The 18726-nt window shown below is 36.5% G+C and overlaps 1 protein-coding gene across 4 annotated transcripts in view; it reads left to right on the top strand.

The window, feature by feature from the left end:
- The window catches only part of FSTL5 (follistatin like 5), a 376421-nt gene that overhangs the window by 117928 nt on the left and 239767 nt on the right, over positions 1 to 18726 (top strand). For all 4 annotated transcript variants that reach the window (XM_039700303.1, XM_039700304.1, XM_039700305.1 and 1 more), the window contains one exon: positions 12389 to 12527. In XM_039700303.1, the coding sequence (XP_039556237.1) occupies positions 12405 to 12527 (123 nt within the window). In that variant the 5' untranslated portion in view covers positions 12389 to 12404. The remainder of the gene's footprint in view (positions 1 to 12388; positions 12528 to 18726) is intronic.

Genomic DNA, 18726 nt, shown 5'->3' with positions numbered 1-18726 from the left:
ATTGAACTGTGTTGGGGGTCACTGCTATCCCTCATGTCCTATTACACCTGTTGATCAGTCTTTCCACTGGCCAGTGGTGTTGATATGAGTGGTGAGCTGGATTATGGAGCTTATCTGGCTAGATAGGAGCCTTTCCCTGCCTTTCTCTTTCCTCCATTAGTCAGTTGGAATATCATGGCCAAAGATCAGTTTAAGCTCTCATGGAACAAGGCAGCTTTCTTCAAAAGTATGTAAAACTGATTTGCTTTGAACCAGTGTATTACTGTAAGACATAGACTGTAACAGTGGTTGTCTGGGATAAAACTTGAACAAAGCAGTACAGTCTTATGACTTTAGACACTGCACTGCAGAAACTCTCTCCCCCCTGCATCCTAAGACATAGCTTTAAGCTTTTCTCTCAGAGCTTCTAGTGGGATACTTTATCCCTATTGTGTTATCTCACATGAGTGAGGGTAGCTTTATGGGAATGCTAATCTAGAAAGAGATTGATGTAAAGCAAACAGTACCTGCGTTTATCCTCCCAGCCATGTTTCTAATATGCCATTATGGTTAAAAAAAACCCACAAAACCAACAAAAAAACAAACCCAAAAAGCTGGAAAGGGCTGCCTTTCCCAGTGCTGTAAGTGGTTCTTCGGGAGTAGTTTTAAAATATTCGCTTCCCAGATTTATATCTCCCTTGGGCTTTAAGAGTAGCCAAAACTGGGGCAAAATATAGAGCTGAATCTAGGCAATCTTTCATTGGTGGTGTTCAAAGAAGTCAAGTGACTTTGGAAATAAGTCTTTATTTTTTTTTTTTTTTTGATACTTTTAATGATACCTACTCTCTTTTTTCTTCAGTATGTATTGTGTATTATATGGTTCACTCAGAACTGTAGGAGGCTGATATTATTTAGGAACGTGAATAGGGAGTACATAGCAGGACTTTACAAACTGGATCTTGGGTTGCTGGTGAGGCTGGCTTTAAGCATAGGAGGCTGCCCAAAGCAGTCAACTTTGAGAGAGAGCAGCAATGGCTCTGCTCTTGTTTTGTTTCCAAGTGTTCAGTTAGGTGCAGTGTCAGCAGTGAGGGTTGACACTCTTTTATTAAGTGAGGAATTAGGGAATATGAGCATTATGCATTGCTACATGGAATATTCTCTCTCCCACCTTAGCAGCATCTGCTTTTCCCTCATCTGCACCATGCCAAGAAGATGAACAGTGAACCTGATGCATCAGTTTGGTCCCCTACGTTTGTTGCCTTTATCCCTCTTTGGCACTCTCTTTTTCTTCCTGCTGGAGTTTTCTATTGTTACAGATCATACTCAGTATTTTTGGAGGAGGCAGAGAGAAGGTTTGACCTGGGTTTGCTATCAGCTGTGGTTTGAGATGATCTGTGTTTTACTGTGGAGGATGGAAGTTATTATCGCCTCTCTTTGCTGAATGTCAGATTGCCTCATTTATGCAACATTAAGACTTTGAAGATGACAAAGAAAAGTGGATTCTTCCCTCTGTCCGTAGACAGGATAATGCTTATTTTTCAAAATTAGAGATTTTCAGAATGCAAAAATGATTTTATGAAAGTGGTTAATATTAAAGTGGTTAAAGTCATTTGGATATCCTCCACTGAGTCTCTTTCCACTGCTTAATAGTCACATAAGAACTGCACGACAGCAGTCTTCAGACTCTATTGCATGTTGCTGAATCAGATAGAACCCTTCAAAATAACTTTCAAAATCCTCTTTCTCTGCTTTGATGAATTTCTGTGTTTTGTGGCTTCCAGAAAATCTCATCTGGATAACAAGAAATATTTGAAATTGCTGAGAGGTAGGCATTCCCAGACCTTCAAAATACGACTGAGGCAAGAGAAACTTTCAGTTCTAATCACATGGGGATGCTTACCTTAGTCAGCACTGAGGGATAATGCATGTGACAGTAACTGATTCATCAATAAAGAGCCACTTGGACATTTGCCACGTGATCAGCATTTGTGGCAGAGCAGTTGGAATGTGATATTCCGTAAAATCTATCTCCTGGCTCCTCTTCATGAGTGTTGCACTTCACAGAGGTGTCCTAGATAATCCCAGAGTCAACGTGGTTGAATCAAAAAATGAGAATAGCATCAAGGTGGGATGAAAGAGGGAACAAAGACTTATATTTCAGGGAGGTGGGGTGGTCACTTTTCAGGCTGTAGCTTTGGAGTGATAGTCTCACATGAGAACAGATGGGATGCTCTTGCCTACACACACAGTTCATACCAGATGTGATATGGAGTGTCTGGTGATGGCATCTGAGCATTAATTTCTTGTTGAAATATAGGGGTTTTTTTTGTTCAGAGGCTGCTTCTAGTATTTCCTGGCATACTGATGATTGAAACTTAATTCCAGTCAATTCTACATTAACATTTTCTTGTTTTTCTATTGTATAAATAAAATTGAAGATATTTACCTTTTTGCCTTTCCAAAAATAACCAAACAGTGCAAAAATTCCCCCTCAAAACCCAAAAAACCCAACCCAAATAAAATATATAAAACTATTTGGTTTTTTTTAAGTGAATGAACAACAAAAAATTGTTTTCAATGTATTGTACAATGGTGGTTGAGGAGACACAAAATACATTCCTCTCACATACTACCATTTCATCATGACATACTGGCTGCTCCTTGCTTTGTATTATCTGAATTCCATTCTTCTTAGAATGATAATTTTTAAGCTAAAGAATTTTTGAAAATACTTTTTTAAAATCCTATTTAGCTACAACCTAATCAGAAAATGGTAGGTTTTTCTGATTTACTGTCAGCTTTGCAGCATGCATTTGGAAGGCTTCTTCCTAGTAGTTGTATTAGAGTGGTATAAAACCATAAGCAATAAAACCGAGTAAAATAGTATAAGACAGTTAAACATAGCAGGAAATGAAGGTGCAGATCCTATTGAATGGGGTTATAAGCATACAATAAGAGAAATGCATTGTTTGATTGGAAATATATTTGCAAAGTTTAAAGAAGACTGCATTTTTTTCCCTAGGAAAATTACTATGCACTAAAATGATGCAATACATTTATTACAGATAGTAGAATGCAAATGACCAAGTCAGCTGTCAGAGTCAATTAATTTTTTTAATCAGGTATCATAGGTTGAGGTTTTTTTGTTCTATCAGATCTCAGAAAGTGTGTGTGTGTACTTCCTATTTTTCTCAGTCTGTTAATTTCTTTTTACAGAAGGTGGGAAAATCCTTCTTTTATGGACTTGGACTTAAACATCCAAGCACATGGCACTAAGAACCTATGCCAGCTTTATGACTGACAAAACAAGTGCTATTTTCTCTATTTCTTTCTGATTGTTCTGAATTGAGGCTCATGAAGAAAGTTGACCTTTGTAACAGTAAAGAAGAAAGAGAGTTGAGTCACCAGAAAGCAGGGAAGGAGAGAGGCAAAAAATTCCACAGCAGTTAAATTGAAAAAGAGAAAATACCTGTTAACTAGTTTGGCTACTCAAGTACAGAACACTTTATTTGTATAGCTCTGTGAACCTGTATGAATAGACATAGATTTTTTTCCTAAAAAAAATAACAAGAAACTTTGAATTTTTTTCATTTTAGTTAACAGAGTTATTTTAAATTTTTGTTTCCATTCTTGTGAATGTTCATTGCAACTAAATCCTACAAATAGGGTGAATTTCTGTACCAAATGTATTAAATTTAGATTTAGAGTTTATTTCATGTTGTCAGTTGGGTCAGGATTTTATCTATAGTTAAGTTAATTATATTAATGTTGGCACTGGGGAGAATACTGGAGGGCAAATGTATTTTTGGTTCAATCCCGATAAGGACAAACTGCCCTCAGCTACAGATAGCCCTTGTTTATTTAAATAGCTGCAACATTCATTGGTCTGTTTGGTTACTGATTGAGCTGTGCTTCAATCCAATTACACCAAAATCCACATTTATCTATATTCTCTGCAGTTTGATAACTTCATATTTCCTGTCAGTGTTTGTACTGCTGTGTGTACTACTCTCCATCACACCAGAGTGCATTCCTTTCCTTCTGTGCTTAAGGAGCTCATGGTTTCTTACATGTCATAGAGTTTCCCACATCACATCTCTTGCTGATATGCACTCTAGTAATCTTCCCATCCTATGAAGACTGCTGAAATGCTACTTCCCTTTCCCCTAACTACCTTCTGTCTTTACATTTTTGTGGTTTAGGACTTCATTTCCTTTATAGTCCTTCTTCTATATAGTCTTTATATACATATATAATATTTTATAATTCTTTTCTTACTTCAAATCTGATTAGAGGCAAAAAACTCAAACTCATCTATTCCGGTCTGGCCATTTTCATGGTGATCTTGAGGAACAATCTCCAGGGGGGTTGAGTTTAAATAATCTCTTTCTCTGGGTAAAAAAGATGGGATCCATCTCTGTTGGCTACAGCACTTCAATGCAGATGTAAAGGGATGAAAACATAACATTAACCAGAATACTTAATGGAAAGTGATTCTCTAAATTATCATGGCCGTTGGAACTGATGATAGACATATCATGGTTTAGCATTCATCCAAGGAGTTCAATAACACAAAGGTTTCAATGGTTTTGTTGGTAACTACTGTTTTACCAAACCTCAGTGATTTCTTGAATAGCAAATGAGAGAAGTAAGGGTAGTAGATTAATATATCACAGCAGATATGGAGAATTTTAATCTTTAATTTAGTATCTCACCTGTTTAAAAAAAGTTGTATCTTCAGTGGCTATTTTGCTTTCTCTAGGATAATGTCTTTTCTCAAACGTACTCTTAACAATTTACTATGGAAGTGCCAACAGCTGTTGTTTCTTCTTACATTTAGTTAATGTTAGTAGTGTTTGATTTTAGAAGAAAAACTTCAAAAACTTGAAAACTTTAAAAACCAACATATTTATCTTTTCTAGCATGTGTGAAGGACACACCTACACAATGATTGTGGATAGATAGAATGTGAAAGAACAGAGATAGTGGTAAAGGTAATCTCACCCCTAAGGAGTTACAGCTGTGCCAATTATCAAGCATTAAGAACAAGCCTGGCCGTAATAGGCCACAGCTGGATCTAATTAGGAGGGGTATTGTAAAAGAGCAGGTTGGCTGTTCCAGATGTGAGCTGGAGTTTGTTGGCTGTGCAGAGCAGGAGCAGAAGGAGTCAGTGCTGTGAGGAGCTGCCCATGAGATATCACTGAGAAGGTATGAAACCTTTGCAATGAGATGGCGACAAAAGATATCATTCCTTGGTGTCAATTTACAAATTTTGTAAAATATTAACAGTATCAAGATATTCAATATTCACCTGAGTTCTAAGCTGGCAGGTTTTCTGTTTCTGGTTTCATAACATAAAGTGGTTGAATTCCCATCAGTTCAGATACTGCCATGATGATAAACATTAATCCTGTAGGATATTGAGGAACCAGCTGTGACAAGTTTGCTTAATGAGGGAAGAAAGAGACCATCATCCTAACAGTATAACCTCCAAACCAGCACTTGCATATATCAGTAATGCTAAAATCACCCTGAGGTTGAGTCTTGGGAGAAAAATAGATCAATATACACAACTCGAATCCTTTAAGCAAAGCTTCTCTGAGATATGTGAACTATAGTATTCTCATTTTGTTCTTCTTTCTGAAATATTAAAGACATTATGAGATCATGTGAAGAACTTATAAGAAGGTTTTAAAATTGCCATTTTTCATTTTATTATAATTCATTGAAACTGGGGTTGCTAACACTGAGACATCTGGGTGTCATCCTTTATATAAATAAATAAATATACTGAAAATGGTAAGATAAAATTAGAGCATGAATTCAGTGTCAAAGATAAGTGTCCTTGCTGCATCTGCTTTTCAGGAACTTTTCAGAATAGGCCCTGGCATGATCCGGCCACTTGTGCACAGGTAAACATCAGCCACTGTAAATCTTTAGGGCCAGTTCCAAAGAAGCCCTTCTAGAAAAGCCCTGGGCAAATGGATCTTGCTTGCATCCCCCCACAGAGAGGGGATGGGCTGCCTGGCTGCTGCTCGTGCCCACCAGCACCTGGCAGTGGAAGTGGCGGATGGCAGAGAGAGTGACAGTGGAAGGCAGGGAAGTCTGGCCCTTGTGCTGGCTGCTCACCACGGTGGTGCCTGGCCGTGCCTGCCTTGGAGCCACCTGAGGTGTTTGTAAGGTCTGCACAAAGCCCAAGTGCACTAGTACAGGAGTTCAAGGGTCTGCCCTCCACCTTCTGCTTGTGCATTCTGGTGGTTTTGCAGTTTACATCAGGAAAGGAGCAAGGGAAAGATGGACAGGAGTCAGCAGAAGGCAGGGTACATCTGGCATGACGAGGGCTTTTTGTGAGATTTAAAAAAATAAAAAAGTTTCTCATCCTGTGTGTTCCAGCACATGAGCTGTCAGTAGCATTGCTGGCTGTTCCAGAAAGACTTGCCAGCCTGTTTTGGTGGGTGAAGGATGAGGAGCATGTGCCTGCGCAGTGAGTGGCTGTAGCCACATAGAGCCGCAGCTGAGAGACAGAACAGATTGGGCCGCAGATGTACGAGCTGTTGGCTGCCGTGGCAGGGCTGCACTTCACTGCTGCAAGCCCCAAGCCTGCTGTACATAGTTAAGGTGACCTAACCACTCTGGTTCAGAGGCTAGCTGCCACTTCTGGAGGAGAACTGGAAGGTGGCAGCATGAAGTGTGCAGTGCTCAAAAGCTGTCAGGAAGTCGTGGGGTTGAGAGCTGCCCCCATGACACTGTGATCTGCTTTCCACGGCGCATTTTGACAAGGAGAAACATTGCTAGATATGTATTTCAGCTATATTCATAGGAAAATATGATACTGTGACTACTTTGTAAGAGCCCCATTTTTGGTGTAAAGATAACTATTGTAAGGTTTTTGAAGGCAGGCTGTGTGTGAAGATGTGGGCACTAGGATAGCGTAGAGGCAGGCTAATGGGAAAAGACATGCTTTTAGCTAAAACTTTTGCTCTTAATTCAAAGTTAATGCAATATAATTTTCTCTACACAAGAAAATACTTTCTTTGCTGCTACCTTTCTGCCGTGAAACCATAAGGGTAGGTAAAAGCATCTTAAGAAATGGTAGCAGTGTATTCTTTCATGCCTGGTTATTTGTGGCCATCATGATATGCAATGAAATCCTCAAAGTCACAGGCAATGAAGCATATTTATTACTGTGGCTGTATTATAAACCTATTAATAATACTGAATATGGTGACATAGCTTATGGTCATTTTTCTGATGCCCACAAAACAGACAATTAATTTTATTTTTATTTATTTTCTGATTAATAATATCTAAAAGACAGAGACTGACATTTCCTGAGTGCATACAGTGCTACTCCTTGATATGTTGAAGTTGACCTTTTAAATAATTCCAGGTTAATATCTGATACATCTTTTCTTTTAAAGGCAGGAGGAATGCAGTGATTGGGCTATTATTTAAGATTTCATTTATTATACTTTGTAGGGGTGTTAAGTTGATTATATCAGTTTATTGAGGTGGAATATTTACGTTTTCAAAAGAATGATATCTCTTCTCTTAAAACCAAATATCCTGGGTAGTCACCATTTATCAACACAGAACAGAGCATAACAGCTGAGAAATTCTGGGGAAAAAAAAAGAACATTAAAAATAACCAAGTTCTTAATTTTAAGTATGTATGCATTTTAAAATAGGGCATTCTTGTAACTGGGTATATGTTTTAACTCTTTACATAAAGTCTGGCTAAGCCAGGTTACATTAATTATATTTTTTAGTACACTGTAAGTACACATTGCTACATTTGGAACTGGTTGTGTAGAATATGATATCTTTTCAATCTTCTCTGTGAAGATTACAGCATGGGGACAGGTAAAGTAGTGCTTATTATGCATTTGCTAAACTCTCCTAGTAGCAAGCAAACTCTTTCCTAGTCCAACAAGAAAAAGTTAGGCAAAGAACAAAATTACAATGAATTGCTGAGAAGATTTAGAAATCATAATTACTTTGAGAGGAAACACGGTGGTATTGTAGACTATATTAATCATTATTAGATATTCATAAGTAAGCTGTCAGAATGGGGATTTAGTTTGTTTTCCATGAAGTATGGGAAAAGTACTAGCAGGAGAGGAAAGGGAGATACAGGTTTGCATTACATTTCCTCAAGAATTATAAGAAATTGTCTCTAACTCAGCAGTGACTATCTAGGCAATCATCATGGTGATGGTGGAAACTCTGTGAACTTTTCATGTAGTTTTCTTTGCTTAAAAAAAATCCCTGAAAATTATTTAAGGGTCCCATTTCCCTTACCTAAATAAGGCAAGTGAGATATCCTAAGGTATTCCTTCTGTCAGTTCAGAAGCTGTAGCTCTCCCAGCAGTGCTTCTCATCCAAGAGTTTTAAGGTATAAACTTGACACAGAATAAAAGAATCCTCTTATGGATTATAATTTATTTAAAAAGTTCAGAATTAACTTAAATGGAAAGAAGTCAATAGTGAGAAAACTGCGGAGTGCATCAGGTTCATGAATGTTCTGGAAAAGGACTAAAAAGTGAAATGACAGAGTCTTCTGTGAATCAGAAAGGAAAATCTAAATTTGATACTCACAAAATTACTGTACAGTGAGAAATAAGGAGCAACCATTATCTGTTCAACATCCTTCCTCCTCAGCTCATGAGGAAAATCTAAGGATGACAAACAACACATGTTGATCTTCTACAACATCGATCAATTTGCTCTAAAATATTGCATTAAGCTTGCTGTCAGTAAGAAAATTAATGCACATTGAAGAAACCATTATCTGTTCAACATCCTTCCTCCTCAGCTCATGAGGAAAATCTAAGGATGATAAACAACACATAGGACTTTAACATTGATCGGTTTGCTCTAAAATAGTGCATTAAGCTCGTTGTTAATAAGAAAATTAATGCACATTGAAGAGAGAAACTCAACACCCTACTTATTTGTATGCAGTGGGGGGAAGCCCAGCCCCTAATTATTTACATGCAATGAATAGCTGTAAATTAACTGTTTGCATTAATAGGATGGATGATATGGAATTACTGCTAGTAGTTGCTTAAGAATTTCAGTTCAGTGTTTACTGGCAGAAAAACCATATAAATGTATGTTAAAATATGTACAGTTAAAATATGTACTGGGATATTTTATGATTTTTAAATTTTTCATTGCATTTTAACCTGTAATCTATATTATAAATGAGAAATGTGCAGAGAAAGAAACAGAAAAATGCAGAGACAGACTGGTATCTGCTTAAAGAGAGAGTAAGCCAAGTAAACTCATCAGATTTCCAAACATGGTTATATGAATACACAGAAGCAACAGTCTTCAGTGAAAATAAAGGTAGACATATAGTAATAATTTAGAAACAATTCTTTTACAAAGAATGCAATTAATGAAGTTAAAAATACAGAAGAATGTTATCTAAACACTAAAACATCAAGATCTGCTAGATTATAATGAGTAGAGGGTCTAGATCATTAATGCAAATTTTCCCCAGAATACATGATATAATAATTTAAAAAAAAATCTGATTTCTTGATAATACAATATTAAACCAAAATTTTAGATCCTCTTTGCTTATAACTTGGGCTGTACCTTCAAGAAGAAATGAGATAGAAGCAATTTTAGGTAACGTGAATATATAGTCTTAATACTTTATTTCTTTCTGTTTGGCTATATGCAGCAGTTGTAATGAGGATTTGAAAAGTCATTTTTATTCCTGATCTTATTTCAGCTCTTTAGCAATGCAAGTTCATAGGACAGATGATATTTTTTCTCTTAAAATAATGACTTCATAATAGTACTGTATTAAGGAGAACTGTGGTTTTGGTAATAGTTTTAAAATAAATTATCATTTAAGAAATAAAAAAATAGACTATATATGCTACTTAAAAAAGGTGGATATTTGAAATTATTAAAAGGCAAAAAATAACTGCATAGGCCCTGCATACTTTTGGGATTTTATGTAGCATCTGTCCAAAAAGCTTACTTTTAAAATTTCTGTTGTAAGTGTTCATCCAAGTATCAGGCAATGAAGTCAGAAACTGAGCATGTAATAATTTTCTCTTCTGTACAAGTACAAAGCATAAGTCTTTCAAGGTCAACCAATTTTCAAAGCCATAAGGACTTTATTCTTTTACACCACATGAGACTAAAATATATTCAGTATGTGGGAGGGTGGTGGAATGTGGCTGCTCTTACAGCCTTCTGTGAAATGACTGTTTTCCAACCAAATTTTCATTGTACAGAGAAGTATTCCAGAAGTGCACAAAAGGGACAAAGGTTCAACCATGTTCTTAGCATGCATAAGTGCTAAACAAATCAGATTCTGACCTTGAAAGTCAACAATTAAGTGTTTAAAAAAAATTAACAAGCACAAATAGATGTTTTCTTTGAGATTCAAAAACAAGATTCTGATTTTTCATATTGATTTATTTATTTATTTTTTAGTGGACTTACTTTTCTGGTAACAGTGATACTGAGAACTAACACATAGCCAGTGAAGGAAAATGCCATACCATAACGTACTTGAATCCTCAGAGTTCTGAAGCAGTCTTTTTTTTGGTGTTTCCTGTCAGTAAACTAGATTACTTTTAATAATCCCATAGCAAAGATCCATCAGAACACCTGATTAGCTCTTATTGTTTTGGTGGAAGATTGAGGGGAACTCAAGAAGAAAATTTCTCTGTGTCATTTCCTGTCGTCACTGAAATATTGTGTTACTGAGCAGGTGTAGAAGAACAAGCCTCAAGTTATTTATGTAAAATATCCCTCTGTAATAGAGCTTGTTTTCTATGTTTCTAATAATGCTCTGCTTAATGAATTCTGTGCAAGCTCTCCTAAGAGAGATACTTCTACTATGTATATTAGAAAAGCTGGAGTGACAAAGAAAGGTAATTGAAGTGGAAACTGTTGGAAAAAGTAATGATAAATGAGATGAAATGTTACGTTTGATTAATAGGGAGAACCAGAATGAGATTGGGTTTGGTGGAACAAAAGGCAAGTGATGTTGAAGTAATATGGTGTATTAATGTCGAGCTTTTGTTTGAATTACAAGTGTGAAGGCAAGGCAGGCTGGTAAAAATCAGAAGGAATGAGGATGAAACAGACCTTTCAGTAGTTTTACCAAGTTTGGTAGAGTAGTCCCCAAGGAAGGGTGGCAGACTTAAGTAGGATCTGTTACTGAGACTGTGAATAGAGGTTAAGAGTAGAGTCCGTTTGCTACACGTAATATCTCCACAGGAATTAATTCTATTCAGTCTCTCTGCCTTCAGGTGACTGTGAAGACTACTGCTATGTGAGGAATGATAGGAATCAAAACCACAGTTTGTGTAACAGTATTGCCAGGAGCAGACTGTAAATGATACAGGATAATAAGTGATCTCCAATTTGTTCACATTTTATGCTCAGATGATTTCCCATAGAAAAGAAAATGTCAGGCTAGACTTGAAAATTCGGTGCACCGTCTGGGCTGCTAGGGCACTCTTATGATGTTTTGTACTTATTCCTGTACATCTTGATTCTTATCAGAGGTTTCTACATTGGCAGGCTAAGTGAGCTAAAAGCAAAGTAGAAAGGGGGAAAAAACCTCTACTCATGCATGAAAGTGGCTCATCTCTGCCCCGTAATGTAGGACTAAATATTACAGACCAGCAGACTGACTTGGGAGTATCTTGAAGTCATGAAGATCAGTTTGCTGTGTTATCTGTTTAACGTGATGGTTTCAATACAATTGCTGAATATCAATAATAAATATTGTCTACCTCTAAAAGGTTCTGAAACCACTTACGTAATGTATGTGTATACATCCATTAGGAACCATACAAGGTAACTCTCATGCCATATGTATTTTTAAATCTGTGATAATAAATATTGTCTACCTCTAAAAGGTTCTGAAACCACTTACGTAATGTATGTGTGTACACATACAAGGTAACTCTTATACCATTTGTATCTATAAATCTGTATGATTATTATAAGCTTTTAGGTTGTGAATCGTGCATCACAAGAGACCATGTTTGAAATAAAAAGTTGATGAACATGTGATTGATGATAATTTTTTTTTCTTTCGTCTGAGAAAAATTATTGCATTTTTCACCACTGCTTTACTTTTATGTTCTGTCTTTTCTTTGACTTTTTCTGGTTGTTTCCTCAGTGACTCCTTTATATCAGTATTAAATAGTGGTAAGAAAATTCTTGGCTCAGCACAACTGAATTGATACTGCTGTCCCAAATACTACTACCATTTTTTCTCTTTGCTGTTGTGCCAGATAGATTGTCCTATATCTACTGCATTTATTCAAGTCCACAATTGGTTTATCAGTATTGTAAGCCTTTATTATACAGTTTATGCTAAAGTAATATTACATCTCTGAACTCATACATTTTATTTTCACAGAAACAGACCTGTAAAGATGTTTATGTGGTGGTCTGCTGTTTTACTTCTTGGATGCATTTTGCTGGGAGCAGATGGGTGGCCAGTCAAGGAAGGATACGACTTTAGGCCCTATCAGCCCCTAGTAAGATTACGGCACAAGGTATGGATTATTCTCTAATAGTTCTTCCTTTTCTTCCATGGTTAAGGGATAAATTACACTCTAGCCTTGTCTTTTTTTTTTTGTGTTTATTGGAGTAATGCTCAGAAATTAACTTTTTCAAAGGGAATGTGATAATATCTGTTTTAGCTTCAAAACCTAGAAATTAATTATATCAACAGAAGCTCAGAGGGGGTGCCAGGAGAGGCTCTCTCTTAAAGCAACTGTCAGCATCGCTTAAGTCAGTGACTTGTCCCAGTCCTCAGTGAATTTCAGTCCAAACAGCATAAAGGGAAACTGCCCATCAAAGAATGGTGTTGAAGTTAACTGATGAATAGAAGCCTGTTTGCAAGAGGTAGATGTTCCCAGGGCTTGCTGAATTTGGCAGTTGTGGACCATGGCAAAATGCAGATGTCTTCCGAGTTACACAGTTCCCATATTCAATTACTATGTGCCATTCAAATTTTGCCCACCTGATGCCCCTTTGTCATGAGTCCAGGACTCCCAAAACAGTTCTCAGCTAACACATCCTACCCCTCTTCTGGTAGCTGAAAGGCAGACTTCTGTGGTGGTTGTGTAAAACAAAGAAAAGTGCTATAATATTTCCATGGGCTGTCTAAAGTTAGCATAGTTCTGATCATCTTAATTCTTTCTTGGCATGGTAGTCATGGGAGCAACATCTGAGGTGCCTGAAGACCTACAGTCAGGCCAACTGAGATGATGAAAAAAATTTCACCCTTCTGAATTTTTGTGCTACATATAAAAGGTCTGAATTATAGCCAGAAATTCTAAATGTTAGTTTCTAATAATGTTTCGAGATACTTCTAGTTTTATTTCTCAGTATCTTTGTAAAGTATGAAAAATACTCTTTTTGGTCCTCAGTTTAAGAAAAAGACCCAGTATTATGTGATTCTATCTCAGCATATAAGGAGGAACTGATAACATGAGTTCTCAAACAAGTAAAATACTTGCCTATTAGCTACTTAATGTATGCTATGTAGATTAAATGCAAAAAGTTTCTTAACAGATAGAAAGGAAAATCTTAAAATCTTATGCACCCTCTAGGGAATGTTCTCAATCAGAATAAGATTGAATCAGGCCACAGTCAAGAAAATAAATAACTGTATCAGCACATGGGTTTTTATGCTGAATATTATTCAAAAGTTTGTCTCATCACTTTATTTCCATTTGACAGCTGTAAGCAAACTAAAATAAAATAGCACAAGAAAAGTACTTTGAAATCTAGAAGGAAGAGAGAGAGTAGTAATGAAACTGTGGAATTAATCATGTGAGAGAGAAACATGTGCAAAAAAACCCCTACACAAAACCATGAAGACTGTGAGAGCAATGAAGGTCAAAATGCAGGGTATAATTAGCATTGTTTCTGAGATTAGATGGTCTCTGGTCTTAATGAATGTATGTGGAACTATTCATATGTTGCTATTTCTTACTTATACTTTTAATATACTGATAACTCTCAAATAATTTTTGGAATAGGCTGTCATAAACTTTTCAAGTTTAATATTGGGGAAATCACATATAGACATATGCAAACAACATACAAATAATTAAAACTTGATATAAAACTTTGTATTGAAAAATATGGTGGTTTTTTCCCTCGGCAATATGTTTAGATAAAAAATATTTTAGTACAGTTGAGCTTTTGGTATTAGGGACATATATTTCTGAAAAAAAACCCCCTAGGAATATAAAACTTTTCTAAAGTCAATTTTTAAAACCACCTTTGGCACAGATAGGCATACTCAAAATGTAAATAATATGGTAAAACTTTCTGCTTCAATCAAACACTTAATAAATCAAGTGGTTAGATTAAGTTATGCCGACAGAATACTTACTGCAAACAGATGATAATGAATATATGCAGTTATATTTGCTTTGATCAGGCAATATGTATGCAAGTTTATGTGTGCAAAGATTAAAAAAAGAAAAAAGAAGATTAATCTCCCTTGCTCTAATAAAGGGGAATTTATCTGACTTGAACAATAGTCCAACCAGAGCAACTTTAAATGTCAACCTGCAGGGGAAAGCAATCCTGTAGGTACTTAGGTATTATCTTGAAATAATGATTGTGTTCGTGGTGGAAACAGGCATTCATATCATAAAGGTTGTGTTGTTTTAAAAGGGATTATGAATGGTTTCAGTTTCTCATGCATAGAAATTGCAGACAGGAATTTAGTCGGTATATATGATAATCTGAAAGCATAAGAACAAGCATTTCTATGGAAAAAAACTAAATAGAAAAGAATTATGCATAAGAAAACATGATTTTACTTTGAGTACTGGAACAGATTGCCTAGAGAGCTTGTTGAGTCTTTATCTTTGCTGATGTTTAAAACCTCTCTGGACATGGTCTGGGACAGCCTGTTGTGGCTGACCGTGCTTGAGCAGGGAGATATGGCAGGGTGACCTCCAAAGGTCTTAATGTTCTTTGATTCTGTACTTCATTATAATACACCATTAATTACAGTAATGTTCATTATCATGGCTGTTGTAATGGTAATGAAGATCAAATGTTTGACTGCATTGTTTACATATGAAATATTCAAACCCAGGAAGACATGAGTTCTCTTGAACCAGAACTGAGAATGATTATTACAAAGCACTTCTCAACGTTGTTTTCAGTCCCCTTCCCTTGTTTATCTGCCACGACTTACATTTTTGTGGTTATGCTGAGAAGTACTAGGCTGTGTCTGAACAGCATGTGAATTTCTTGTTAAGCCAAGTAATCCTTGGTTCTTCATTTGTTGAAACACTGGAAAAGTTTGTAAGGTACTTTCCATTTGGGAGTCTTCTTGCATTGCTGCTGAAGTATTGTGAGCAATTTGTTAATACCTAGGTTCCCACCTGATATTGTTAGGAAATATTTTTAGCATCCTAATGAATTTTCTTCTTGTAATTTGCATGCCTCTGACAGAGACCAATGTTTATGCAATGTCTTCAGTGAAAGAGTGTATGCTCTGAGATTTCCAGGTATAAACAGGCAGGTGGCAGCCAACAGAATGGCAACAGTTGGCTGCAGATTCTCTGTCAGATGCTAAGAAATATGGAATATAGCCTGTATATCCATATGTATACTCCAGAGCATGCCAACTCTGCATATCTAACTAACACATGCATGCACAACCCTCCTTGGCAAGCCAGGTGGTTCACATGGTTTAGGAGGGAGTAATACTGGTGACAGTAATACAGAGGTGACAGTGCCTCGTTGTTAATGATCTCCTTACGGGTGGGGAGCAGTTCAGATTTAGTCTCAAGGGACAGTCGGTGAAGGCGTAACTTAGTCCTTGTCCCCTGGGCTCCTTTTATTAGGCCCAGTGCTGAATTTTTGAGGTTAGGAAAATCATGTTCCCAATAGTCAGAGCTACCCCCTCGCTGGGGGCCAGCACTGCCCTGACAGCATGGGTGGGGGTGTGGGGGTGGGAGCAGAGAGAGAGGAGAATCCAGGGAAGTCAGAGTTCATCCTGAGCCTCAGCCTTGGCCTGTGCAGGATGCTCCATCAGAAAGAGCTTCTGTCATCCAGCTGAGCAGGAGTGTATGGAGGATACAGCAGAGGGGGTGTGCCCCTTTGCCAGCTTTCCCTGGCTTTTGGTGGTCTGTTGATTCTAACTTCTTTCCTTGTTTGTTTTCATCTTGTTTTTACCAAAGGGCTAGGAGGAAGTGACTCAGCTGTGCAATCCTCACTCTTGTCTGTGATATTTCTCCAGACTAAAATATTTATTTTAACCTCCTATGAAAAACCTGCCTCTCTTCCTTTTCCCTCTCTCCTTCCCTACTTACTGTTGCTATATGCTGCTAAATTCATCAGTTCAACCCTGATTCATGTTAAATTAGGGCTCAGGATTAGGTCAATTTAGAGGGGTTTAGGTTACATTAGAATGAGATCCAGTTTAGAAGTGATTAAACAATAAGGACTTTGAATTAAAAAAACCCCAAGAACCTAAGCTTCTGTTCCCTGTTATTAAAAGCAAATTTGAATGCATAAGCACAGAAAAAACCCATGTATGACTTTTAGGTTTTTGTCTGGAGCTTATAAAATGTTCTCCCTCTACTGAGAGCACTGAGACGCCTGTAAAATATAGTCAGCCTGAGTGCTCAATGATTTTATTGTCATTTAGGGTGTCATGGCCAAGAAAGAAATGTGCAGAAAGTAGTATTCTGGGATTCAAAAATAACCTGTGCTTTCCCTGTGTCTGGTCTCCAAACAGCCTGAGATTTATAGCTCACAGTGTCTATCTGGAAAATCTGTTTGCTTGCAGGATCTGTGAAGTCATAAAATTGGATCCTCTAAAATCCTCTGTCCTAGAGAGAAGGGAAAAAAAAATCTATTGAAGATGAGCAGTGAATCCTGAGGACTAAGAACAGAGCTTTTCCTGTCATGTCAGTGCTGTTCTATCTAAACTAACATGAGAATTTTTGTCCTTCTGAGGTTCCATGAGCCAGTATCTATGTCCTATGCAAATTCAAGGATTAGAAGAAGCAAGACTCAGTTTTACTTCTTTCCCTCTTAATCACTTGTAAGTGTAGTCAAGAAGTCTTTTCTGTTTTATTTTTTTGTTGTTATTTTTGTTTTGGTTTGGTTTAATTTTTATTTTATTATCCTTTTCTCAGGAAAGGAAGGGAATTCTGCAATCTAATCTGTTTTTTTCTGTGGTCAATAGCATTAGAAAGGCATGGGTAATTTTTTTTAACCCCATTACAATCACTGTGCGTTAATAAGCTAATATCAATTAAACATTTTATTTTAGGTATCTCTCAATACATGCTCAAAGCGTTTTTTAAATCTTAGGAAAGTTGCTTCTAAAATTTCTCTGAAAAATGTCTTCTATAATCCTTCTTCTGACTACTCAGTCACTGGGGGGTGTGGAGTGTCAAAATCTGGAATTAAGGCCAGGCTGATTCTTCCTTTCAAGATACCTACTGATACTTATTAGTAATGGCTATCTATAAACTTGTAGTCTTTACTGTTCCGAACCTTTTGCTTTAACTATCTTTTTTGTTCTTGTTACTGAACATCATCACTGTGGAAGAGATTAATCTCAGCCAAATATTTTGAGGGGTGATGAGATTCACATTTATTACCTACCTTTTGATTAACATAGTTTTTTTTAAAATTTCATGTGCCAGGTTGGCAAAGAATAATAAAATATAACACGGTGGTATACGGAGGCAATGTAATTATTTTCTCCATAGTCAGCTTGTCCTTCTCACATTGAATCCTAGGAGGAGGATTTCTAGTTAAACTCTGTATAGATAAGAAATGTTTTTTTACCTTTCTGTTAGTTGAGATTCAATGCAAATACAATCTATATCAACTATCATTTCAGATTCTTGATTAGCATGTTTTTTCATATGGCATTATGATGGCAAATTGTAATCACAAATTGCAATTGCAGTAATAGCAAAACAAAGTCAGGAGAGATTTTCTTGTTATATATTACTTGAGGCGATTTCTTCCTGTTTAAATTTGTGCAGTGTGTATTTCTAAGATCATGACAGACACCAAATACTTGAAGTGTGTATTTATGAAATCTGGCTCTTTTTCATAACTGCCTTGTTGCCTCTTTTTCTTCAGGTCCTCAAGACTACACTGTAATTTAATTCCATCTCCTTTTTTTTTTTTTCTATTGGACAAATGCTTTATTTTATTCTTTTCCATCGCTTCTTTTTCTCAATAATTTTCCCCGTGGATTTAATACCTCTATTTATTGCCTAGAAGATGTAGACTTTTATTGTGTATATTAACTTTTATTATCTTGGTTTGTTAAAATAAATTGATATCCTGTAGCACAGACAATGCTTATAATGTGAAAAATAATATGCAAAAGTCAATATAAAATATATATTAAGTCATAAATATGGTGTGTAACAGTTTTGTTGGTATGTAGACAAACTGGGCTGTGCCCCAGATTATTTTTTTTTAAAACTAAATAATGATCAACTTAGTTTGTGGTTTATTTTTCACTTCTTATTGTAGTTATCTAGTTAAATTCTGTTTTTAAATTAAAATAATTATGTAGTTTAATCATTGGCTTTTGTGTTGGGTTAGCATGACTTGGTTTTTGTAGCAGTGGGGCTGCAGGAGTGGTTTCTGGGAGAAGCTGCCAGAGGCTTCCTTCATGTCAGCCAATGTCAGCTGATTCCAGCATGGACTCACTGCTGACCAAGGCTGAGACAATCAGAA

This window comes from Passer montanus, unplaced genomic scaffold (assembly GCF_014805655.1).
Source record: "Passer montanus isolate IOZ18808 unplaced genomic scaffold, ASM1480565v1 scaffold14, whole genome shotgun sequence".
NCBI classification, from domain to species: Eukaryota; Metazoa; Chordata; class Aves; order Passeriformes; family Passeridae; genus Passer; species Passer montanus.
The sequence above is the reverse complement of the archived record's forward strand: the minus strand, read 5'-3'. Positions and strand labels throughout refer to the sequence as shown.